This window comes from Antedon mediterranea, chromosome 1 (assembly GCF_964355755.1).
Source record: "Antedon mediterranea chromosome 1, ecAntMedi1.1, whole genome shotgun sequence".
NCBI classification, from domain to species: domain Eukaryota; kingdom Metazoa; phylum Echinodermata; class Crinoidea; order Comatulida; family Antedonidae; genus Antedon; species Antedon mediterranea.
Genome location: NC_092670.1, coordinates 17,911,111 through 17,938,476, shown reverse-complemented (window position 1 = coordinate 17,938,476; position 27,366 = coordinate 17,911,111). Strand labels below are relative to the sequence as shown.

At 33.2% G+C, this 27,366-nt stretch overlaps 1 protein-coding gene across 1 annotated transcript; it reads right to left on the bottom strand.

Moving 5' to 3' along the window:
* Window positions 1–45: 45 nt before the first annotated feature.
* LOC140059772 (ATP-citrate synthase-like) lies at window positions 46–27,366 on the bottom strand. The gene is made up of 24 exons (XM_072105675.1): window positions 27,283–27,366; window positions 22,788–22,987; window positions 22,150–22,272; window positions 19,443–19,604; window positions 19,228–19,319; window positions 19,053–19,132; window positions 18,444–18,571; window positions 17,294–17,614; window positions 16,826–16,943; window positions 16,443–16,588; window positions 15,416–15,571; window positions 14,928–15,034; window positions 14,557–14,725; window positions 13,963–14,067; window positions 13,297–13,575; window positions 12,688–12,926; window positions 12,066–12,159; window positions 11,255–11,409; window positions 10,539–10,689; window positions 9,684–9,827; window positions 8,484–8,597; window positions 4,027–4,109; window positions 2,334–2,410; window positions 46–2,104 (listed from the first exon to the last, which is right to left on the bottom strand). The coding sequence occupies exons 2-24, from the start codon at window positions 22,938–22,940 to the stop codon at window positions 2,004–2,006; spliced, it is 3,297 nt and encodes a 1,098-aa protein (XP_071961776.1). The 5' UTR covers window positions 22,941–22,987; window positions 27,283–27,366; the 3' UTR covers window positions 46–2,003.

The window sequence follows — 27,366 nt, the reverse complement described above, 5'->3', positions numbered from 1 at the left end:
AAAAGTCATTTTTTTTGCCATTTTCCGAAACAATCCCTGTACAGTAAAATCTTCGAAAAATGGCTAAATTTCGACCCTTTTATTTGTTGTTGACATAATAAATTGCACAGAATAACATACTGTGGTGTGTGCGCATGTAACCTCAATACGTATTATAAAATGTACTTTTTGGCAATTCTTTTCGAAAACGGCCATATTGAGGTAACATGCACAGACAACATTATATGATTATGCGCATGTCATTATATAATAACAAGTGTCAAAAAAAGTTTGAAATGACCATTTTCGTTATTTATATCACCTAATAAAAAGTCATGCAAATATCAATTATGCGATAATGTTGCTCTATAAGCATACATTGCGTTATCATCTTATAATCGGCAGCTTTGTCGAAACATGAAAGGGTCAAAAATGTTTTTATGTTTCACTGGACACTGGTTTGCCCTTTAATCAATCATAGTATTGTCAGAAAATAACCATAACACAACAAGAATGGAGCTATCCTATTTATTGTTTGTAAGTAGTATCATGTTCGTTTGTCGTTTACATTTACCAAAGGTTATTCCCCTTTTTATTTTCGGCAGAACACACAGTGAGTGCATCGGTATAGTTTACACATTTAATGACAGACGATAAGATCAAACATGGGTACCGACCTACTTTATTTTACATCGTTACTTCTCAAATCCAACTCTATAATTACATCAACAATTGGGTGATTTTACTTAATTATTCTTTTGGTAATTAATTAATCAATTAATAACACAATTTGAAAAATATGTAATAAATATTCCATAGCACTAAAATACATTAAACTCTTTCTACCACCACGAATAATCACTCACTTTCGTATTTAAGTAAGCACTGTATAAGCCCAGTGGGGGTATACATATTCTCAAAAGTAAGCCCATGTATCTAAGAACTTCCTCTCCTTACAATCTATTGTTGTAGAAATAGTTATAGTTACTTAATATAAAAACAAAAACAGCATCGAAAATAGGCTCATGAGACTACCATTTTCGATCGTAATTTGAAAGAATTAATTTTAAATCAGAAAAAGACTGTAGTCATCATAGTACCAGCTGCTATTACAACATAGGAAGTTGTCTTATTTATTTCACTCTCGAAAAAATAAAAAATTAATGAATTAATTTAGTATAAAAAAAACAAACTTGGAAAAAGGGTTACACATTTTATGTTTTGGTATTTTTAGAATATCAACACTACGAACAAATATTAGTTTTGTTCACATAATATGTTATAATCCTCCTTACTTTCTGAACATTATAATTTTTAACATTTGTCATGGAATGGTCAAATTTTTTTCAAAATTATTCTCAATTCAATTACCACAAAATTATGTAAAAATCCATCTTTCTATTATTGTCCAACTATATATCTATAATATGGCCATACTATGTTCATATTGGATATACTGTACAATGTTCATATTATGGTTATACAATGTTCATATTATGGTCATTCATATACTGTATGGTCATACTATGTTCATATTGGATATGCTATGTTCATATTATGGTCATTTTATGGTCATATTATAGTCATACTATGTTCATGGTCATTCATATGGCCATACTATGTTCATATTGGATATGATATGTTCATATTATGGATATGCTATGTTCATATATGGTCGTAATATGTTCATTTTATGGCCGTACTATGGTCATGGTTGTACTATGTTCATATACCGTAGTTATTTTATGTTCATATATGGTCACACTATGTTCATATATGGTCACACTATGTTCATATATGGTCACACTATGTTCATATATGGTCACACTATGTTCATATTGACATGAACATAATTCATATAGTATTTATTAATCTTGATTAATGAAAATTCAAATACTGAATCTAGATTTTTAATTTAAATACACAGATTTTATAAATAAGTAAATTATGAAAAGCAACATTATTAATTTAATCTAATTGTTATATTATTATCTCTGTACTGATGCACGATCTAGGCCAGCTTTTTATTGCATGTCTGGTAGATTTTCAGGCAGAATGTATGAGATGTCATCCCATGGATGTCTGTACAGACCCTGCTTCAATCGCTTTTGATCAAGATAGTGGCCTACAAAGAAACAAGTTTTTAAAAGTATGTAAATAATATATTTATTTTGTACATATTTAGTTGCTAGCAATAATGAATACAGTAGTAGTTTGATATATGCGTGTACATGTAAATGTATTTTGGTCAATTTCTTGGTTAGCAATATTTTTATGAGAAATTATTTTTTGAGGACCTAAACTTTTCTCCGAGCCAACTATTCTCTGATACAGTGGAGGAAATATACACTTACCAATAAATCCCATACTTCTGCCGAGTACAAATAACCCGTTGAGGGCACCAATTTCAACATATTCATTAGCTTCTTCACTGTAAACAACAATATATCATTATCAATATATTTTATCATCATTATTTATACCAAATACAAATATTCACATGTTGCCATTAGATTTGGACTCAGGAGTCTTAAATTGACACCAATACCAGTTTACCATACCTAGGTTACTGTCCTTTCACACATGCTAATCTAAAGCTTATAAAAGAAACAATAATGGACTCGTACTAGATTTAAACACAGGACTACACAATGTGGAAAGCATCTTACAAATAAAGGTAATCAACCCATAAATAGAGGGCACTTAAAATTTGGGTCAGGTTAATAGATGTGTCGTAGGGTGTTAACAAAACAGTGTCTAGGTGGGGAGAAAGAAAACATGTCTCAATATCCCCAGCATGCAATTAATAACATGACGCACTACCTAATATTGCAGGTATATGTTTAATCCCTCCACAAGACACACACACAAGATGGCACTAAATATAATCATTAGCGCTTTAAGAGCAAAGTAGCAGGCACCCGGATACAGAACTTCAACTTGAATTGATTCTTTTATTGAAAAGGGGTTTCTTTGTGGATTGTGTTTGTATTTAATACTAGCTTTGTCTTTCTCAAACCACAAGATGTCACACACGGAAATCAATTACAATGCTTCAATGCAAGCAAGGAATTTGTTTTCTTTTTTTTCTTTTAAAATCTTAGTGTATAATTTGGAATAATAAATAATTTACTATTGACATAAAGTCTCTGTTTATTATGAAGATTTTTTTTAGGTCATATGTCACATGCCCGTATAATATCAACTATTTTCTTGCGAACCTGGGTAAATCCCACTGAAACACAATCACTTAGGACAAATATTGACAACTGCAACACATAAATTAAAGGGAGAGGGAACTACTTTGACAGTTTTATACATAAAAATAAATATTTAAAAAATAACATAATGTGCATGTTACAGTTGTTAGAAACCATCAATTTCATAATACATAAATTGATACATATGGTGCTAGCATTTTATGGTAATAGCACCACTGAGGAAGTATACTAGATACTTCTATTTCCAGAGGAACTCTTGGTTAAATTCGATCCTATTTTAATTTGTAAATTATACAGTAAAACCTCAAAGTGTCCCCTTAATAGAGGTGTCCCTTGAATCATATAATATCTCTATATCTATGCTTGAATAGACTTTATACGATGAGTTGCAAGCTAAAGTATGGGTTACTTACTTACTTGTTTGCATAGCTATCCCCATTATTGGAGACATTTCGCCGTCATTGACATTATGTTGACGTAGCACAACAATGAGAGACGTTAATTTTGATGAGAAGGTCATGGAACACTAATTAATTTTAAAAACAACTAAAAACCTGGGACCTGTAACCCTTGGTAGGGTGATTGGCTGGTTGGCTGATGCTGTATTCATTCAATCTTTTATTTCGGAATCTCTTGTCCATAGAAAGTAAAAATTAAATATACTAATACTGACTAATTACTACTTAAATATTTCCTTAATCATCATTAGTCATCTTGTGACAAATAAATGTGTGAGTTCATTTCGTGGAATGTCCCTTAAATAGGGGATCTACTGTATCATAACATATAAAATACTATACTATAATGTTGAAATTTAAATACGTACGGAGTAAATGCTCCACAGTTGCGCAGTAGATCAACAAATGCAACTCCGATGAATCCATCCACGTTCAAAATTAAATTAGGTTTCTGTAAAATATGAAGATAACAAATTAAAGATAAGAATTGGTAATTAATTTTTACCATTTTTTATTCAAACATTTCTTTTGCTGCTTTGAAAAAAAAATGATTTGTTGAGTATAGGCCTTTGGCAAGACAAATAGACACTAAATAAATAGTTCGTGAAAGTCTTGTGCAAAATAATAGCAGGACAAATAGACACTACATTTTAGTTTTTGAAAGTATTTTGTATTTTACAGCTAATGAGTTTATATATAGGGAAACACTAGTCAAAGGGAACTCACCATTAATCAAATACCAGGAACTATCAATTAAGTGTTTAAACATTAAATACCTTACAGTATGTTAAATATAAACAGCCTGTTCATAGAGATATTTTATTGTCACTATAAAATATCCCTATGGCCTGTTTAAAGCATTATAGTATTTATTAAGGTCAATAAAACACAAGTGAAAGACAAATGCTAGAAATTAATTTTGACAATATAAAACATATTAATGTTTGGTTTCGTATTACATAAATATTCATTGAGTTCAACAGACTTTCACTTACGAATGGTTTTGTAATATTTCATATCAGTATATACAACATGTACTCTGTATGTATCAAATATTTACACTTTTCTCCTTCTTGGTTGTTACACTTTCTAAACACCAGGAAATTGTTTCGAAACTGCTCCTCTCTAAATACTGGAAATAATCCACAAGCACATTCACTAAATACCAAACACTCCTAAAACTATACTCCGTAAATACTGTAAACTTTTCCAAAACTGCTCTCTCTACTGTATGTATACTATGTATAGAACACATAGTGTGATGGTAACAATCATACCTTAGCTGCTAGAACACATAGTGTGATGGTAACAATCATACCTTAGCTGCTAGAACACATAGTGTGATGGTAACAATCATACCTTAGCTGCTAGAACACATAGTGTGATGGTAACAATCATACCTTAGCTGCTAGAACACATAGTGTGATGGTAACAATCATACCTTAGGTGCTAGAACACATAGTGTGATGGTAACAATCATACCTTAGCTGCTAGAACACATAGTGTGATGGTAACAATCATACCTTAGGTGCTAGAACACATAGTGTGATGGTAGCAATCATACCTTAGCTGCTACAACACATAGTGTGATGGTAGCAATCATACCTTAGCTGCTAGAACACATAGTGTGATGGTAACAATCATACCTTAGCTGCTAGAACACATAGTGTGATGGTAACAATCATACCTTAGGTGCTAGAACACATAGTGTGATGGTAACAATCATACCTTAGGTGCTAGAACACATAGTGTGATGGTAACAATCATACCTTAGCTGCTAGAACACATAGTGTGATGGTAACAATCATACCTTAGCTGCTAGAACACATAGTGTGATGGTAGCAATCATACCTTAGCTGCTAAAACACATAGTGTGATGGTAACAATCATACCTTAGCTGCTAGAACACATAGTGTGATGGTAACAATCATACCTTAGGTGCTAGAACACATAGTGTGATGGTAACAATCATACCTTAGCTGCTAGAACACATAGTGTGATGGTAGCAATCATACCTTAGCTGCTACAACACATAGTGTGATGGTAACAATCATACCTTAGCTGCTAGAACACATAGTGTGATGGTAGCAATCATACCTTAGCTGCTAGAACACATAGTGTGATGGTAGCAATCATACCTTAGCTGCTAGAACACATAGTGTGATGGTAGCAATCATACCTTAGCTGCTAGAACACATAGTGTGATGGTAACAATCATACCTTAGCTGCTAGAACACATAGTGTGATGGTAGCAATCATACCTTAGCTGCTAGAACACATAGTGTGATGGTAACAATCATACCTTAGCTGCTAGAACACATAGTGTGATGGTAACAATCATACCTTAGCTGCTAAAACACATAGTGTGATGGTAGCAATCATACCTTAGCTGCTACAACACATAGTGTGATGGTAACAATCATACCTTAGCTGCTAGAACACATAGTGTGATGGTAGCAATCATACCTTAGCTGCTACAACACATAGTGTGATGGTAACAATCATACCTTAGCTGCTAGAACACATAGTGTGATGGTAACAATCATACCTTAGCTGCTAGAACACATAGTGTGATGGTAACAATCATACCTTAGCTGCTAGAACACATAGTGTGATGGTAACAATCATACCTTAGCTGCTAGAACACATAGTGTGATGGTAACAATCATACCTTAGCTGCTAAAACACATAGTGTGATGGTAGCAATCATACCTTAGCTGCTACAACACATAGTGTGATGGTAACAATCATACCTTAGCTGCTAGAACACATAGTGTGATGGCAGCAATCATATCCTAGCTGCTACAACACATAGTGTGATGGTAACAATCATACCTTAGCTGCTAAAACACATAGTGTGATGGTAGCAATCATATCTTAGCTGCTACAACACATAGTGTGATGGTAACAATCATACCTTAGCTGCTAGAACACATAGTGTGATGGTAACAATCATAACTTAGCTGCTAGAACACATAGTGTGATGGTAGCAATCATACCTTAGCTGCTACAACACATAGTGTGATGGTAACAATCATACCTTAGCTGCTAGAACACATAGTGTGATGGTAACAATCATAACTTAGCTGCTACTGTAGAACACATAGTGTGATGGTAACAATCATACCTTAGCTGCTAGAACACATAGTGTGATGGTAACAATCATACCTTAGCTGCTAGAACACATAGTGTGATGGTAGCAATCATACCTTAGCTGCTAGAACACATAGTGTGATGGTAGCAATCATACCTTAGCTGCTACAACACATAGTGTGATGGTAACAATCATACCTTAGCTGCTAGAACACATAGTGTGATGGTAACAATCATACCTTAGCTGCTAGAACACATAGTGTGATGGTAGCAATCATACCTTAGCTGCTACAACACATAGTGTGATGGTAACAATCATACCTTAGCTGCTAGAACACATAGTGTGATGGTAACAATCATACCTTAGCTGCTAGAACACATAGTGTGATGGTAACAATCATACCTTAGCTGCTAGAACACATAGTGTGATGGTAACAATCATACCTTAGCTGCTAGAACACATAGTGTGATGGTAACAATCATACCTTAGCTGCTAGAACACATAGTGTGATGGTAACAATCATACCTTAGCTGCTAGAACACATAGTGTGATGGTAACAATCATACCTTAGCTGCTAGAACACATAGTGTGATGGTAACAATCATACCTTAGCTGCTACTGTAGAACACATAGTGTGATGGTTAACAATCATACCTTAGCTGCTACAACACATAGTGTGATGGTAACAATCATACCTTAGCTGCTAGAACACATAGTGTGATGGTAGCAATCATACCTTAGCTGCTACAACACATAGTGTGATGGTAACAATCATACCTTAGCTGCTAGAACACATAGTGTGATGGTAACAATCATAACTTAGCTGCTACTGTAGAACACATAGTGTGATGGTAACAATCATACCTTAGCTGCTAGAACACATAGTGTGATGGTAACAATCATACCTTAGCTGCTAGAACACATAGTGTGATGGTAGCAATCATACCTTAGCTGCTAGAACACATAGTGTGATGGTAGCAATCATACCTTAGCTGCTACAACACATAGTGTGATGGTAACAATCATACCTTAGCTGCTAGAACACATAGTGTGATGGTAACAATCATACCTTAGCTGCTAGAACACATAGTGTGATGGTAGCAATCATACCTTAGCTGCTACAACACATAGTGTGATGGTAACAATCATACCTTAGCTGCTAGAACACATAGTGTGATGGTAACAATCATACCTTAGCTGCTAGAACACATAGTGTGATGGTAACAATCATACCTTAGCTGCTAGAACACATAGTGTGATGGTAACAATCATACCTTAGCTGCTAGAACACATAGTGTGATGGTAACAATCATACCTTAGCTGCTAGAACACATAGTGTGATGGTAACAATCATACCTTAGCTGCTAGAACACATAGTGTGATGGTAACAATCATACCTTAGCTGCTAGAACACATAGTGTGATGGTAACAATCATACCTTAGCTGCTACTGTAGAACACATAGTGTGATGGTTAACAATCATACCTTAGCTGCTACAACACATAGTGTGATGGTAACAATCATACCTTAGCTGCTAGAACACATAGTGTGATGGTAACAATCATACCTTAGCTGCTAGAACACATAGTGTAATGGTAACAATCATACCTTAGCTGCTAGAACACATAGTGTGATGGTAACAATCATACCTTAGCTGCTAGAACACATAGTGTGATGGTAACAATCATACCTTAGCTGCTAGAACACATAGTGTGATGGTAACAATCATACCTTAGCGGTGGTAATCTTCTCCACCTTCAATGCGTAGTCCAACAATGGTGTGGCTGGAAAGTTCTTCTGTGCAAAATCTTTAAGAAGCACCACCCTCATGTCTGGATTGTTGATCTACAAGAAAATGAAACAATATATAAATGAAATAAAAAAACTATGATGAGAGGGTGATCAGCATGCAGGTTCAAATATGTGCACAACATTCTATAACAAGATATTTATTCGTCAAATAGTTACAATTGGAAATTTAATTTATTTGGCATTTGAATTTAAAACAGTTGCCATACAGAGTTCAAACAAAACAATAGCATAGCAGACTGTAAGTACCACATGATTCAACTTTATTCACATTTTTTAACACTCACCAAAATGAAGTGGACACATTTGTGAGAATTGTCTCAGTGGCAATAACATATTGAAATTTGGTAAAACATCAATAATACCATTATAATATCATTATGATATAAAACAAAATCTTCTTTTGCTCCAATTTTGTTATACTTTGTGATTAATTATTACTCATTTCGAATCACTTTCAGCTAACAATTCAATTTAATTAGCATACATTATTTCATTTTCTCTTTTGATCAGTTTAATTTGTAGTATACTCATTTTTTAAAGGGAAAGGTTGTGTGACAATATTGGCTTATTATATTTTCCAAGAAACAAATAATTATTAACATATTTGTTTTCAGGCAGCCCAATGCAAATAATCAAAAGCAATACAAACAAAATTGGAAGTAATTTTCCACTGATGAATGAATGAAAGTAAAATTACATCAGAGTAGGGCAAACAAACAGTTATTTTCTATACATGGGATCCCAACTGGGTTTTCTTTTCCCGCTAATTTTGTTTTGTTTTTAATTACAGCACGCACCACTCGATTACACTGTTGTCGAGTGTAAAAGTCATTCTGCGCATCCCTGTTGACAATGAGAAGGACAACAAAGTGAATATATATGAATCTCATAATCACAGATATTTATTTATTCTGTCTTTATAGTGAATGACACTTTCAGTGCTAAAGCATTGATTTCGAAAGGTGTTCAGTAGATATCCTCATAACATCATAGGATTCTTGACACATGTCGAAAATTCAAGGTATATGCTGTAAGCACATATTATATTTTGATACCAGCATTCGAACACAGATATCTTGTTGTCTGAAATTTAAATTATCAGAATCAAAATAAGCTCACCGATTTAACCCTGTGGCCAATGCCCATGATGAGTTTATGTTGTTTCCTCATCTCATTTACAAACTCGTTGGGGATTAGGTTCGAATCATAAGCTTCACTAAATTGTTTTGCTGCCATATCCAGAGCACCTCCAAATCGCTCACCCTTTAGAAAAAAAGTCAAGCAAAATAAAATGATGTACATATACCGAATATCCTTGAGTATAATCCCACTGTGGGTCTAATCCTACTTCTAGTCTAATCCCACTTCAGGTCTAATCTCACCCCCTACTTTATGCAATATTTGCCAGGCATATCCGCGGGTATAGTCCCAGTATTGACTTTTGTCTGGATGTAGGCCTCTCTCTAGCCAGTTCAGATAAGTTTTTAAAAGAAATGCTTACCATTTTTTTTTCCTGAACTAGGGTTTCTTCGGGTATAGTCCCACCCCCCAAAGTCGGCCCAATTTCATTTTATTTATTTTATATACCAGAGTATATACGGTAATAAACAGAGGCATTTAGGTAGCACCAATCAAGTGTTTAGGCTCTTTAAAATTTAAAAAGGACTACATATTATTTGTAATATTAAGAGGGCTTCATACAGTATATTAAAAGAGATATAATATATAGAATATCAAATCAATAAATCTATATTTTCATTAAGCAAACATAAAATCAAGGATTATCAAGTTTTATCAGAGTTAATGACATAGAGGTTTAACAGAATTAACTGATTAATACGAGCACTTGCGTCAGTTGTAACTCTGATGCAATTTGCATCACCTTCTTAAATCCATTCTATGCAGGATTAACCATAGTGTGTGTGATCACAACTACATACATGGCATGGCTATAACTAAAAACAGCAAACTTACAATCGTTAGAAGTCCAGAGCATAGAGAGGAGACTAGATCTTTGCCAGCTCTTGCTGTGATGATAGTATTATGAGCTCCAGATACTGCTGGGCCATGATCAGCTGTTACCATAAGACACATCTCAATGAACTTTGTAGCATAGGACGGCAGTCTGTACACAAACATATTTGAAAACTAATTTTTAAAACAGTAATACAGTCAATACCGGACTCTCTACCTAACTATGTTGTTCTTAGTACATCAATCAACTCATTCAAAAACAACTTTGACAGACACATAACAAACACTAAGAGAAGAGGCAACCCTTAAAAGTTTTAACTCACTGCCTCTTTACATCACTGAAGGTAAAGGTAAGCATTTGAATACTGGAAACGGGACTTTTCTTGACGTTGAAAAACGTACCATATTCTTTCTTACCATTTAAAACACATTCAGAATACCAGACTCTTCAGAAAACAAGACACATTAACCAAGACTAAAGAGTGTCCGGTATTTGACTGTACTGTTTAAAGGGTTTGCATGGCAGACACACAAAAAAGAAACTAAAGTTGATATTGTTTCCATATTTGAGTTGTAATGAGAACGGATCGAATTACTCCACAAGAAAGTTGTAGCAAAACATTAAAAGCTTGTTTTATTTATTATTTTTTAAAATCACTTTTCTGTACCAGGAATGCAACACATGAGAGCATTATTATTAATGACGATTATGTTACCTTCGTTGGAACCAAAGTAAACTGAGCACGCCACCAATGCCCATCTCTTCTTTCATAATCTGCGTAATCGGCATACCGGCGTAGATTAACTCTTGACCACGTTCATCCACAATACTTGTCATGAAAGATGCAGGCTTGCGGATTAATCCCAATTCCTAGATAAAAGGCAAAGAAAAATTGTCTTTTCAAATTTAGGCTAGTTAGACCTAGATACATTTTTATATCGATAGTAAACTTCTTTATATTATACAGTTTCAAAATGCAAACTAGATGTTACACATGCAACAACTTTCAATTCCTCTAATATGTCCTAGATACAAGACAAAGTATTTTTAATACAGATTAATATAGATTTGTATATATTAATCTGTATTAAAAATACTTTGTCTTGTATCTAGGACATATTAGAGGAATTGAAATTTACATTAATACCATCTCAAGGCGGTGTGGACGGACACAGATAGATATGTGGACACGAAAGACTAACTCCCAACCAGGATTCCAATTCTGGACAACTTGTTATCATTTTAGTAATTTTAGGCCGTGCGTCAAAACTACAAGACGGATCTTTACCATATTTAAAACACAGATAGATAGGTGGTCACGGAAGACTCCATTCAATTATGGGGGAAATCCGGACCAGGATTCCAATTCTGGACAACTTTTTATCATTTTACTAATTTAGGCCATACATCAAAACTACAAGACGGATCTTTATCACAATTCTTGATCCTGTTTATCTTTTTACTCAAATGCTCTTGTTATATATATATATATCTTTAGTCCCCTCGTTGGTTTAAACATAACTTACTCGTGCCCAGGAATAGTCCATTGGTACTGTAGGGGGTGGAACTTCTTCACTTGGAATAACTACTCCTTCCTCAACAAGTTTATTGTACACTTCACTGCAAAAAGAATAATAAATAGATGTAGGAGTGGTTAAAAAATGGTCAGATAACGTCAATTTTAAACAGCAATGTTTATGTCAAAAGGAAAAGAATGTTAATTTGTTTATTGTTTTGTTTACATATATTTAGGCAAATTGCCAAGTATAGCCATAAATTCATTCACTATCCTTCTTAAAGGTGGCAATCCTGTTCTTCACAAGACAAACATATACACAATATGCTCAGCACACAGTAAATAAACAAAGTCTTATAACAAGTCTTTGGGATTGGCGTTGTAAGTTGTCATTAGAAAAAATCCTGACATGACAGGACTTGAACCCAGAACCCTTGAATTGGCAGTCAAGCATCATAACCACCAAGCCATAACTCCACTTTGAACTAAACCAAATAGAATATGCATTGCAACGTCTTGCATCAAAATCAATCAACAATAACATTTTGTGTACAATTGAAAGTTTATAATTGGAATAAGTTTAAACGTTTGATTAAGATTGTGTTTTTGTACACCATTCATTTCAAACATACCCAATTTTCTCTCCCAGGTCGTCAAAGCTATTTGGTACATGCGCCCCAACCTCCTTCAGAGCTTTATTTTTGGCGCGTGCTGTTTCTTGTTCACCATTGGCACACGCTCCTGCATGTCCGAACTGAACCTCTGATGTGAACATACTGGCACACGTTCCTATACACCACGCTACTAATGGTTTTGTGAGTCGTTTTTCACGAATAGCAGAACAGACCTGGTATTCCTCGACACCACCAACCTAAAACAATTTTATAAATAACATTTAGGCTAGTGACATTCAGACTTGCTTCGTTTCAAAGAAGTCTTCTGTTCCATGAATCAAAGCAAGTCTGACTGTAGCTTTATCAAGCATTTGTTTCTTTGTTGACATATCAAATACATTAGATGGACATTTTTAATAACCTTCTTCTCCTCTAAAGCTCCGTCGATACTATCAAATTTTATGCGACAAAAAAATGTGATGTGCCCATATATGGAAATGATGACATAAAGTTTGATAGTGTAGACAGAGCTTAAGGATCAAAGGTGCCTAGAGTATTCTATCCAACACAGAGACAGTAAAGTACAATACTATAGCAGTAAAAAAATAGACAAAAATAATACATTACCTCTCCTAACATAACAAGCATCTTAACATTTGGATCGTCATGGTAACGTATTATGTGATCCATAAAGGTTGTTCCAGGGTATCGATCACCACCAATGGCTACGCCTTCAAAGACGCCATTGGTATGTCGGGATACAATGTTATTGAGTTCATTTGACATACCTCCCGAGCGCGATACGTATGCTACGCTTCCGGGGCGGTATAGTTTTGACGCGAGGATGTTGTCTAACATACCACCAGTGTTACCGATTTTGAAGCAACCTGGTTTGATACCGCCAACCTGCAAGAGAAAGAATTAGGTATAGTAAAGAAAAAGGCAACAAAAACATAATCATTAGGATGGTACCAGGGTTAGCCAGTCCTCCAAATCCCCAAAAGAGCATTTATCATCCTAACGTTCTGTCTACACTATCAAACTTTATGTGTTTAAAAAAATGTGATGTGCCCATATATGGGCATGATGATGTCAAATTGCTACCATATTTAAGCATATCACTACCATATTTTGGCACATCACACTTTTTTTGTCGAACTAGATTGATAGTGTAGACAGAGCTTAAGGAGTAAAAACATGTGAATGCAATGTAAGAGGCCACATTGAGTGATAAATTAAATTTGTTTGAAAAATTGAAAACTTTGAATTTAAACTTATACAGAGAATACTTACGGTAGCAGGCCCAATGATTGTTACATCTTGTTTATTGGCTAATGTTATCAGGTGACGAGTCATGTTCTCTGGAATACCTTCTGCTATTATTGCTATTGTACGTATCTAAAGAAAAAAAACAATATTTGTACGGCTCATGAATAAAATAAACAAGTCTATGCACACTTTGGCCAATAATCACTGATTGGAAAAGTCTTATTATAAGTGCGCTACTGTATGTCGCAAGACATCCAACATTCGTGATGATGATGAATAAACTGGAAATAGTACTAACTAATACTGTACTAATGCTATTTAAAAATCAAATTTTTATTGAAAGTGTGATTTTGTGGATGCAACAGTCTAAATAGAGCCAGCTGGGAATAGAAAAGTATGTGAGGGAGAAGGCACATGTGGCCTGCTTTATTTATATAGGCTTTGGTTTGCAAACAAGCATGTATAATTGAAACATATAAATCTCTCATTCAAGATTCAAGATTACTTTATTGTCAAATTAATATAATTTTTTGAAATTCATATACAATACATATACAAATGACAACTACTACTTCATATAAAAACAACCCATAACTCTTAATGATTCACTTGACCTACCTGTTTATATCTTAGTGTTTCAAGTGTACTTTCGTAGGCCGATCTCAACGATGCAAAACTGATGAGTACATCAGCCTCTGGGTGGGCTTGCATCGCCTTTTCCATCGACTTGTAAACAGGAACTAAAATCTCCTTATGACCCCAGTAAAACTTCTGCTTGTGGTCACCACTAGATAGTAATTGAAAATAGTGACATTATTTACAAATGGTGTATTTTAATTTAGTGCTTAAATGAAAAAACTATCTTCATTTTAAATAATGAAAAAGGGATTCTACGAAATAGAAAAAGTAAACATTTTTCCACAAAACGGAGTTGTAAAAAAGCCATAAACATAATTTACAAACAATTGTTGCAATAAAAGTTGACTTACGTAAATGGGTATATCATTCCAACAACTGAGGGCGTTCTTCGACGGCAAGAATGGTCAAAGTCAAGCATACCCTGTACAGCTCTTGGTTGAAGTCCCCAGATCAAAGACTGTCAAAAGAAATAATTTGTAAATTATTAAACGTTGTGAAACAGCACTAGATGTTATACTTCAATACTAAAATAATAACACTGAATTAAGGCTACGTTTACACACTCTTTTCTCGATTGGAGTTAAATAGGGTCAATCTTTGGGTTTAGCTTATTCTGCGTTCATTTATTTAAAAACATATTTATACAGGATAAAAAACATATCATTATCATCAAATATTTCTTTGAATCGGAGGTACATCAGAGTTATATCAGAGTTAAAAACACAAAGGTAAATGGAGTTAACTATTCCCTCAAGCACTTATGTCGGTTTAGCTGAAATCCATTTCATGCACGCTTCACAAAAGTGTGTGTGAACACACCTTATGTTAGTGTACTTACACATGTTTCATTAGTAAATAAAGGCTTTTTATCACTTGCTCCTGCACATGGCTGTGTCTTGGCTGGTGCGTCAGTATGTGTAGGAGAACATGGTTCTTTACAGGCCACGCTGCTTTTACTTTGCTCCTTGCTGGTTGGAGATTTCGACGAGTCTTTCTATAATGAAATTAAATGACAAAAGTCTTTAGAATAGTAGAATTTATTATAGTATAGTAGATTTAGAACAATCTGTAGAATATTTCAATAGTGTTTAAGATTTGTATGGTGAATAAACACAAGTTAAGTAAAACTTGCGGTATACCATACGTTTTCAAAAAGATTTAATGAATATACTCATGTTTACTTTATTTCTTTGTTTTTGGAACATTACTTAAATACTTACTTTACATTACTTTAAATCATGTAAAAAACTACTATTTTGTTCTAAAGTATGTTTGTGACCCATAAGAGACATTATGTTGTACAGGACAAACTGTATGGTACATAAAGTAATATTATTACATAGCGTATGTAAATACATGAACGCGATTGGTTGAAACTGCATCACATGACTACTGCTGCGAGGATCGTAAATCGTATATATCCTCGAGTAATTTAAACGACCTAAGCCTAAGTGAATATATTATTGCCAAGGAATCATTAATTAGTAATTATCTGTATATTTCATCACAAGGTAAGGTGTCTAGGCAGCTTATTTACATACAATACAAAAAAGCAGGCCTAGCCTAGCTACCCGACCCAGCAGATATTCTACTTGTTGTTGGCTATATAACATAACAGATATCGCCTTTTATATCGGTAAAATAACAGTTTTGACATCCACTCAGGAATGATATTATGTTCTCGGGGAATATTATATTTTAAAAATATATATTCCCTCGAACAAAATATCATTCCCTCGGGGATGTAAAATATTATATTTAACCTCTAAGCAGTCAATATCTGTATAATAGAGGTAGTTTGTAGTAAGAAAAATGATAAATGGATTTGAATTGACAATACTTATAACAAAAAAAAAAAAACTTACAGCACTTCCAGCCAATAAGAAACTAGCAGTCATTTGGTCTCCTTTGTTTTCGTCTTCAATTGCACGGGTACCTAGCGCCATCCCAACGATCGCTGTCATGTGGGTCTCGGTACCGTAAACATGGATGGGTACACCAAGACTGCTTCCTAAACAAAGACAGAAATATATAGGAACATTTAATTTTATCAATTTTGCCACACAGGTTATATACTTGCACACTTATTCATTGGCCAATGGGATTTGAAGAGGAAAACATCAGAAAAATACAATCATTCTATAATTTTCACCTCAGAGAATAAGGTGACCGCACTGATAGCTTTAGTAGCCCAGGCTATTTTTCATTGGTGCTAGCATTTAAATGAATTTAATATTAATTAACTTACCAAGTTCTCTCATAACCCTCAATCCCTCTTGGTAGTTAGGTCCACCTCTTCTCACAAATATTGACACTCCATATTCTTGTAGTTTGGCTTTGTACTGTCGTAGTGCACGTACAATTCCCTACAAAATGAAAGGTAAAAGAAGATGGTGGAATTTCAGGTCCCAACCAAAAAAAACAGGAGAGTTTACAACAAATCATAGAGGGTTCTATTTGAAAAAACATCCTGTCATCGCAAATTTTTATGACGTTTCCCGGATTTTAATTTTTCCAAAAAAAAAAAAAAAACACCATAGAGGGTGTTTTTTAAAAACTTAGGCATTTGCATTAAATAAATGCTATACTGTATACCAGGCACATTCAGCGCTATAGGCTGTGTGTTTTTTATTTTATAGTTACTTTAATAGGAGACAGGAGTTGACACAAAATATTAGAGGTGAAGTGAAGAGCAAATAGAAAATTAGAATTGTACCTTAAATGTAGATGCCACATTGGTGAAATTTGCAATACCGCCCCCAATGATCAAAACTTTTCCATCAGGACGTACGTCTCCCTTGGTCATCATGCTAAGTAACGTCTTGGCATACTCAAACGTTTGTTGCTCGGTTGGCGCACCGGAATATTCTCCGTAATTCGCGAGCTCCTTAGCTCCACCCAGATCACAAATGGTATCACTGTATATTACGGATGCCCCTCCACCGGCTACCATTGTCCAGATACGGCCCTTGGGGTTGAGAATGGTCAGTTTGAGGGAAGCACCGCTCTTAGCATCTAAGTCCGCTATGTATGCTTCCTGCAATAACATGAATATCAAAGTGATCATAGACCAACTTAATCCAAGTGGTAGATTGAGGCTCCTCAGTGTGAAAACAAATCGATTTGCTAAATCCTTTATTCCCTCCGGTATCATCCAGTACAACGGGAAGTCAAGAAGATAATTTTATCTTGTAATTTTTTAGATGTTTTTATATGAATGGTTCAATTCAATTCAATTCAAAGTAACATTTATTTTCTTCAAAATAAAACAGTCTACAAAAAGGTGTAAAGAAAGGTAATATGATTGAAGAAGGCATGTTAAAAAAAGCAAAAAGCTTGTGACAGACATGCCTAAACAAAGATTAGATTTAAAAAACACGGAAAAAGAAAAAAAATAAATAAATAAATAAAAAATAAATTAAAAAAATAAAGAAATAACAATATGCTATATTTGTTTTTATTGTGTTTTCTTTGTTATTATGACAAGTAATGAATTTCCTTTTTGAGGATCAATAAAAGTTATCTTATCTTATCTTATCTTATATACATATAAATATCATTTAGTAGGCTAGTATCTATCTTGAGTTGAGTCATGTTGCCAACACAATTAGAGCTTGTAAGTAAGTACTGTATTATAAGAAAACCCATTATAGTTTATACACTAAAGTTAATAGTAGGCTTATAACTGAGGATTAAACATTAGTGGGCCATTAACTACTTTTGGAGTCAGTAAGCTTTCTAACTTGTTATAAAACATTTATCAATTAACATCGTCAATTTAACTTATAGTAAAAATAAAGAACATTGTAAATTTTAACTAATTTTAAAATGTTGTTTCATGTGATAAAAGGTATATTTAGTCTTACCTCGGGGAAAGCTTCTCTTCCAAATGGGGGAGGGAATTCAATTTCACCCCACTTGCTCTTACATAGGTACTCAGCTGTAGCGTCTAGTTTGGCTGCCATGTCCAGGATGTAAATCTTGTCAGTTACAACTGAATATTAACAAATAACTTAAAAATTGAGCCCAAGGCATTATGGAATTACCGTCTTAAAGCATTTTCTAAACAATAGTTTGCTCATAGCCGTTATGAGCAGTGGCTTAACGGCTATGAGTGCTCAATGGCTAAACCCAGCGGCCATGGAGCTTATGAGCAGAGCCCAGGCATTAAAATGTCGAAAAATGCTAAAAACACCCAAGGCCTCCAGTGTTGGAAGGCCACTTAGGTTCCTAAACCAGGTCTCTGGTCACTGTTTATAAGGACATCTGATATTCATTAAAATATGTTCTTAATTGCTATTATTATTAAACTAAAATTAGCATGGTTATCCATAATTGAGAAGAAAATTAGTCTAAAAAAAACCCCACAATTTTTCGCAAAACTTCTACATGGATCACTTCTAATATTTTTGATCGGTAATAAACAATGTTGATTAATCCTACATTTTTCGAAGAAAAAATCCGTAATACTTTACCTAGAGGGTTGATTTCAAGGTAGGTGAAGTACAAGGCCTGGAACTGCTCGTACAACTGGGCCACAAACTTTGCAATCATGCTGAAAAAAAGTAAATATATTTTTGTTTAGTATTCACAGCTGGTGTTACAGTACTAAAATATATCAGTAAAGAAAAAGTTGATTTATACACTTACTCTTGTTTTGATGCTATAACCTTTGACATAAGCTTTTCTTTGATCTGAGCAGCTGTGACCTTTGAACCTAATTCAACTTCCATTTTAACAGCCTGTGAAAAGTAATATAATAGATTATGGTATATTAATATACAAAATTCCTATATTTCAAGATTCTGTCTTATTAAAGCAACATAAATTAAAGTACTTTATTACGGTCAGAAAGCATAATTTACCTTAGCGTCTACATCTCCAATATCAACACCGCCCTCATGATGGAAGAGGATTACATCACAGTTTCGTTGACAGTAGATGCAAACGTACACTTCATCTGCGTCCTTGTGAGCAACGAACGGTTCGATTATAAAATTTTTGAGAAGGCCACTTGCTTCTCCAATCTACATTAAATAAGAGATTTGATATATTATTTTGAGTCTATAAAATAATTAAAATTCGAGCCAAAAACAACAGTTTACGTAATTAACAGGTAAATTAATTAGATTACATTTCGTCTGAGAAATCGTCGCAAGCGAAAGTAAACAAAGATTTCAAACCATGAGTAGGCATTATGCACGATGCTAATTGGGATTGTTTACAACTCATCACGGTTGAGAAAGTGTTTTCAGACAGATCGCGAGGAAGTTTATGATTATGCATACAGAGTAGCCAAACAAGCGCATTGCATTATGGGATATGTTTTGATTGAAAACTTTGACTGGAAGTCAAAGTTATTTTTTGAACAAAAAAACATCTGTATTTCGGTTAAATTATTTTTTTTTTGACTAATTTTTGGTGAAAGTTAATAACTATTATGATACTTCAAAATGACCCACTTTTTTTTTAAATTTAAAAAAAAAAATTTTTTTGGGAATTAGTCAAAGGGACAATACATCTTTAAGCCAATTACCTACATTCATAGGTATAGTATAATAAGCCATTATATAATGTATATTGGTTAAATTTATTACAGTGGGAAAAAATGTACTGAGAACACATACACTAGTAGTAATACATAGTAACTCTGCAAGGAATTATGAAAATGAGAATCTGTTTATCAACCCATAATTACTGTTTTCCTAGTACTGTATATTAAAATATCATTATATTTATAATAAAGAAAACCATATTTTCGAAAAAATTATAGCTTACAGTATTTTTTATTAACATTTTATTACAATTATTAATAATCAATATGTGGATTGAGGACCAGCAGACATAGTAATATTAAAGTTAACCTTCAATCAAATTTGGAACAACTGCTATTTATTCAAAAGCATTGTCTTCCAGTCTATTTAAGGCCTGTTCACACCTACGTTATGCTTTCATATTGTACTCTATGGAGCTGAACATACCCTTAAAAGGAAACTAGACATATTGTGTATTCATATTTTCCAGGTGTACTAATGCTACGATTTTACAATGATGCCATACATTTAATAAAAAAAACTGTGGCATACAAAAATAGCTGAACGACTCACTGTAGGAATAAATGTATTGATATATGCAAATTTGTCCAATGTCTGGAGGCATTAATCAATACAATAGGATACAAAGTGTTCATTTACTGCGAGCATTAGATAACTTAATTAACATTATCCTATATTTCTATCCATGGCAAAGACCAGCTGTGTGAAAACAGCTTAAAAAGCATAAAATGAACCGTACAGTATGTACTAATTGTATATTGACTTGTTGTTGTACATAATACTAATAGAGGACCACCTTAATATAATCAGTTTAAAAAAAATGTATTTAACTTTGTTTCATGAGGATACAGTTGTAGCTCTAACACTACAGAGTACAGCTGACTGTTATTTGCAGAATTTGTATAAATTTGAATAAAGAATCTGCACAGGTGATTCTCTTTAAAGATGGTAAATAAATACATTTCTTCTATTCCTAATAATTATTATATAATTGTAATCTAATGTGGCATAAATTAGCCTTGCCTTATGTCTATAGTTATTGTCTTTTTTAATGTTGTTTATGTTAATATTTTGTGTATGTATACCTATGAAACAAAATAAATTGTTGCAATAATGCACTTGTCAATTGTATGACCCGCCATACGACCCCGGGAGAGCTGCGTCATTTGTCCGATGTGCGTCATACCTTATGAATACCATGACGCACCCGTGCGTTAAAAACGTGACTTTACCTTTAGGTGACCAATCACCCACTTCGACACACTGTGACCATGTTGTTTATGATATTTTGAGTGGTAAAGTGACGGACATTAACACACTATTGTTCACGTTTTTGACACACCCCTGCGTCAGTAATTATTTGTAAATGACGCACCTCTCCCGGGGGTCGTATAGTGGGTCATACAATTGACAAGTGCATAACAGTTAGTGATGTATAATCGTACTAAAAACAAAATATTTCTATAATTGTAAAAATCTAATAAAAGGTTAAGTGATGCGGTTAGGATTTCTTTATCATTCTTACAATAGCATTGATCTCTAAAACGCTCATTTGCATAATGACAAAAACCTGTATGATTTCTTTATCATTCTTACAATAACATTGATCCCTAAAACGCTCATTTGCATAATGACAAAAACCTGTTATGATTTCTTTTCCACAATAAGATTAAATCCATAAAGTCTGTCAATAATACTTGATCCAAGTTGTGGATTAATAAAGTCATTTTCATTTATTTTATTCATAAAATTTAAGATAAAAACAAAAAAATATACAAAAAGAACTCTAATTTTAAGCAAAAAATAGTCAAATCAAATGGAAGTCAATGGGTTAATTTTAGTTGAATTTAACTTTATTTTGTCTTTTTACAAGTGAAAACATTATTCTTTTTCAGTTTTTTTTTTCTATGGAAGTGATTAACCTGATTAAAACTGCGAAATGGCCTATTCAAAGTCCTTTTTTTTATTAATCTTCATTTTTATGTGTTTGCAATGTATCTTTAAGTTGAAGGAATACCTTGATTTCTTGGTTTAGCCGTGTTGAGAGCCACTCCTTCACACCAGCTAGGTCAACGTTTACCTTGATCAGTCCTAGCTTACCACGACGCTTTATCAGTTGATCTGGTTTTACCACAAGTTTCTGAGAAATTTCAATAATTTCCACATTAATATTAATTCCTTATTTTATATGTGAAAACATCACCTACAGTCAGTATGATATTGTTTATTTTTTTCAAAATAACAATAAGTAGCTTAGTCTCTACTGTTTAGCTTTCCACAAAGCTTGGAGGCAACGCAACATAGTGTGTTGACCAATCAGAAGCGTCGGTTTGTCACGCGCATTACATTATGATTGGTCAAATCACGTCCTTGTGTTGCGTCCAATGAGAACCAAGCTTAACTCTCATGGTATAGGTGAAACAAATTTCTTATTTATACTGTTACTTAGCATGAACAAATTCATCTATTCTTAAATTACTTTAAACAACTTGCAAAAATTCTCTATTCGAAATTGGTTGAGGATGAATTTAGCGTAACATTTCTAAATACTGCAAAACTTCGTCATTGGATCGTTTACAATATTTCATGTTTGTAAAAAGAATTAGTTGGCAAAACAGATTTATTATGATAAACGACAGTAGTAATAAATGTTACCTCAGTTAAAAGCCATGGATGTTCAGCAGTTATCTTGTCCCAATCGCAATCTGGCGTAATCGTCGCATATCTGTTCTTGGCTACATCAGCGTTCTCTATATTACTTGTAATCAGTTCTTTACCAGTCACTTCATAAATGGCTTTGGCCGACATTTTTCAATAATTGGATGAAGAGCGTTTACGTCTCACAAAATGACCTCCTTAAATGTAATTAACACACGAGAAGCAATCAGTAAAACATTCCAACATCAATGAAAAAAAATAATCACACATCAGGAAAATTAGTATCACACTAGAGACATGGATATACTGTAATAATATCAAAGAAATTTATTTCAGTTATTAACAACATGGAATGCTACAGAAAAAATAGATGATGTACATTAATGAGACAAATGGAATAATTGTTAAATAATGTTGTTCTTGTTGTTGTTGATGATGATGATGATAATTAATGATGATAATTAATCATATGATTAATGATGATGATTAAAATGCTGATGATAAAAATAACAGAATGCAAGATTATAATGATGATAATAATAATGATGATGATGATGATGATGATGATGATGATGATGCTGCTGATGATAATGACAATAATGATGATAAGAATGATGCTAGATTAAATAATGAAGATCACAAAATGATCTTGATGATGATTAAAAACGCAAAACAATTTTGATATATTATGCACAAAGACCATCAGCTGTTCTAGACTTTAAAAAAACAAACATGAATCATTCACCTGAGAAATAAAACAGTTATTAGCATAAAACACTTGTAATGACTGGATATAAGTATTGAACGCACAGAGATGACTGTATGTCAGAGATTTCTTCAGCCAGCATATAATTAAGCTATCTGCTACAAAAAGCCATAAAAATGTCAGGTCTTGCAAACCATCAATATAAAATGGATGCCAGTTTACTATGCTTTTAGGACTTTATTTTCTTCTATTATTTTTTGTATTCATTTATTTAAATTATTTATGCAAATTAATTATGCAAACAGCTGTAGAATCTTTATAATCTCACCCGTACAACTATTGTGAGTTATTAAAGACTGATAAAACAATTGAATATTAAAATTATAAAATTATGCAATTGTGATACCCTCGCTTTTATCTTTCTCGATTCATTCATAAATTGTAAGGATATTAAAGCAGGACTGCCGGTAGAGAAGTCGTATAGATGCAGGTATGTAATTAACATGTAATAGTTGAAACTTTACATGATTATGTTTAAATAGCCCTAAAATGTACTAAACAACCATTGTACCAATCTCCTATTTAAAACACAAGATGAACAGCTTAACATCCAATTTGAAGGATGTTTAAATAGACAAAGTTTTACAAAAATTACACTAGTACAGTAGTAAGTAGGTGTAACACACATTTCACACAAGATTTTTGGTTAAAACTATTTCACCAATAAAACATATTCAATTATAACTCTGTGTCAGAAGACATTAACAAACTAAATAATAAAACATAATTAATAATTAAATGAAAATGACGAGGCATATTATAATTAACTTACCTTGATATAAATAAACTAAAAACTAAATCTACTGACTAAACCTGCGCCTATGAAGACAAATACAAAATGAATATATTATATAAATTTTACAGGCATGGACTTTTCCTTCAACATGCAGGTACCTGCAGCACACTCAGTACTGTATGAATATATTTATCTACTATGATATGATTACTACACAAATTTGTACATTCACACAGAAGAAAAATTACTATACTAACAAAATCTATCTTAAAATTTAGAACTTTTTAATTTAATAAGTTTACAAAAGATGATATTAATAGTTTGATGATTGACCTGTCCATGACCCGAAAGAAACTAAATATAAACTTCAAGTAAATATGGTCAATGAACAGTTATCAATGGCTTTTGTTTGTAAATCTTACACTACCCACATATTCACCTATCAATGCATATTTTTAGATATTTATGCATTACAAATATCTGTTGATTTTACAATAGAATTACTATTGAATAAAATGGTTATAATTTTAAAATATGTTGAGCAGCACACAGATAATATGTTGCAACATCTAGTAAATAGTATCGTATGATACGTTTAATCTACTAAGATTTCACTATAAAGTCAAAGTTCTGTATATATAATTGGGTAATTGATAGATATAAAGTTAACAAACATATCAGTAGTTATATATAGTTGTGTGTACACACATATTTTCCTATTATTTTAGTCAATGATCTTGAGATAAACTGTATATAAATAGTATACCATTCTATCAAGTAAAAGTTAATTGAAAAATATCCAACTATTCAATGTAGTATCATTAGTGTATTCATTCATTCACTTATTTTGATGAAATTATATAGAATTAAATAAATGAAGGTTGGTGTATATACAGTAGTGAAGTAGCGTTAGTTAAACGTTGAAGTATGACGGAACGCAAAATATACTTCAGATTCAATTGACTATAGTATAATTATTATCATCAAATTTATAATTCAAATTCAGTTCAATTCCAGCTAGTGAATTCTTTTAGTAGGTGAATTTCATACATTTTTGACATACTGTATAATAAGTGTCATTAGCAGGCAAGGGTGGATGAGTGTGTGGTTGGGAAGAGGGGTGGGGGTGGGGGGGGGGGGGTAGATGTTCAGGCTCATCCGATGAATAGATGTTGAATAACATACTGAAACACTTTTTTAAAGTTTAATTACGGTGGGAGAATAGCGTTCGGGTTTCCCTAAAGGTGGAACATTTTATTGTCACAAATCAGGTTTTAGGCAACACTGCTGTATGCAGCACTGCTGTATGCTTGGTCATTAGTGTAAACATCTTTTACGATTTGCACAAAATGTCATTAGGGAAACAAATTGAAATGGATTGTAAATCACATGTAGAGTAATCACTTTACTCACTCCGAACAGTTTGAAGCAGTATGCCCAGATGATGCTGCCACAAATTTTATGTTTTAATGTAATTTGGTTGGTGTAGTGGCTACAGGGAGTGAGTGAATTTGTTCCTGGAAACATTTTTTTTTATCTTTACCTACCAATTACAGGGATTTTTTTTCTTCTACATTTTGAAGGCAGGAGGCTCGATCTTCTCAGCGATGTATAGTGAATGCAACTTAGTGTGTTGTATAGTGAATGCTAGTAATCACACAGCAATAAATAAAGTACAATTTCATGGTCCCATAATCATTTTAAATAAAAAATTTGTAATTCATTCAATATTCGTAAATGCTGTTTAATCATGCAAAAAGAACTCAAGAGTCACAATTGTCATCAAAAAGCTTCTGATGATGCACCTTTCTTTAGAATAACATTCTATACAATCAACAATAAGATTAAGAACTTTACATTTTATTTTGTTTAATAATAATATAATAATATATAAAATATAAGACAACTTGAGGGAGTTCAGCGTAGAGCAACTAAATTTATTTTAAATAATTTTGAAGCTGATTACAAATGCAGACTTCAAACATGCAATTTACTACCATTATGTTATAGGCATCACTTTACTGATATCGTTTTTCTCTTTAAGAGTTTCAATTCTAATATAATTAATACTGACAATTTATTTAATATTCGTAATCCACAACGTGTTACTCGTAGCTCTTCTTCTGTTGGTACTCTTTTTGATATTCGTCGCTGCAGAACTGAATCTTCTTTTCAATCATATATCCTACGTGTTACCAGAATTTGGAATAACTTACCCAGTGAAATCCGCAACTTAAATATTTCTGTTAGTTCTTTTAAAACCAAATTACTTAATTATCTCAATATTTATTTTTTTAAATAATTTTGATATTGAAAATGTGTGTAGTTGGTCGCTTTCTTGTCGATTACGGTTTTTATTGTAGAACGTAATTTATTTTTCTCTGTTCTGGGTTGACCAACTAGTGTAACGGTTGTTGATTCCGTTACTATATCATATAGTCTCAGTGGCAGGATTTCACACAGTCACAGAATATAGGTGTTTAGCACCTGTTTGGTCTTTCCGTGCCTCCTTTTATAATTGTTTTGTCTTCTTTATTTATGAATATGGCAGAAATTGAATAAATAAAAATAAAAAATAATAAAAAATCTTGGCCTCAGCCAGGCTCTAGACTCTGAGCTATCATTAATTAATAAAGTAAGTAGCCTAGTTAGGGCCTAGACAAATTAATTAACGCTGAAAAATAAGGCATTTTCATAATAATTTAATAACGTTATGTCATGGTGGCATATATGTACTAATGCTGTCTGTACCTAGCCTGTAGAACCAGGCCTCCGACACCGGCCGGTGCTGAACGAAAACGCCGCTGACGAGTTATAGGGGAAATCCCCGATAGGAGGCGTATGGAATCTCCGTCAATACATGCTCTCAGCAGCTCAGCAGGTAGGCCTAACTTTGCGGAGGTTCCCTTGATTGTAAAATGTTTAGCGTTCGTAATAAACTAAAGCAAGCTACATGTACATGTTCAATATAATTATATATAAAGTATTACCTTAATTAATCGATGTAAAAAGTACACTTTAGACCGAAATAAAGAACAGAAGAAGAAGAACTGCAACTTCCACACGCACCAACA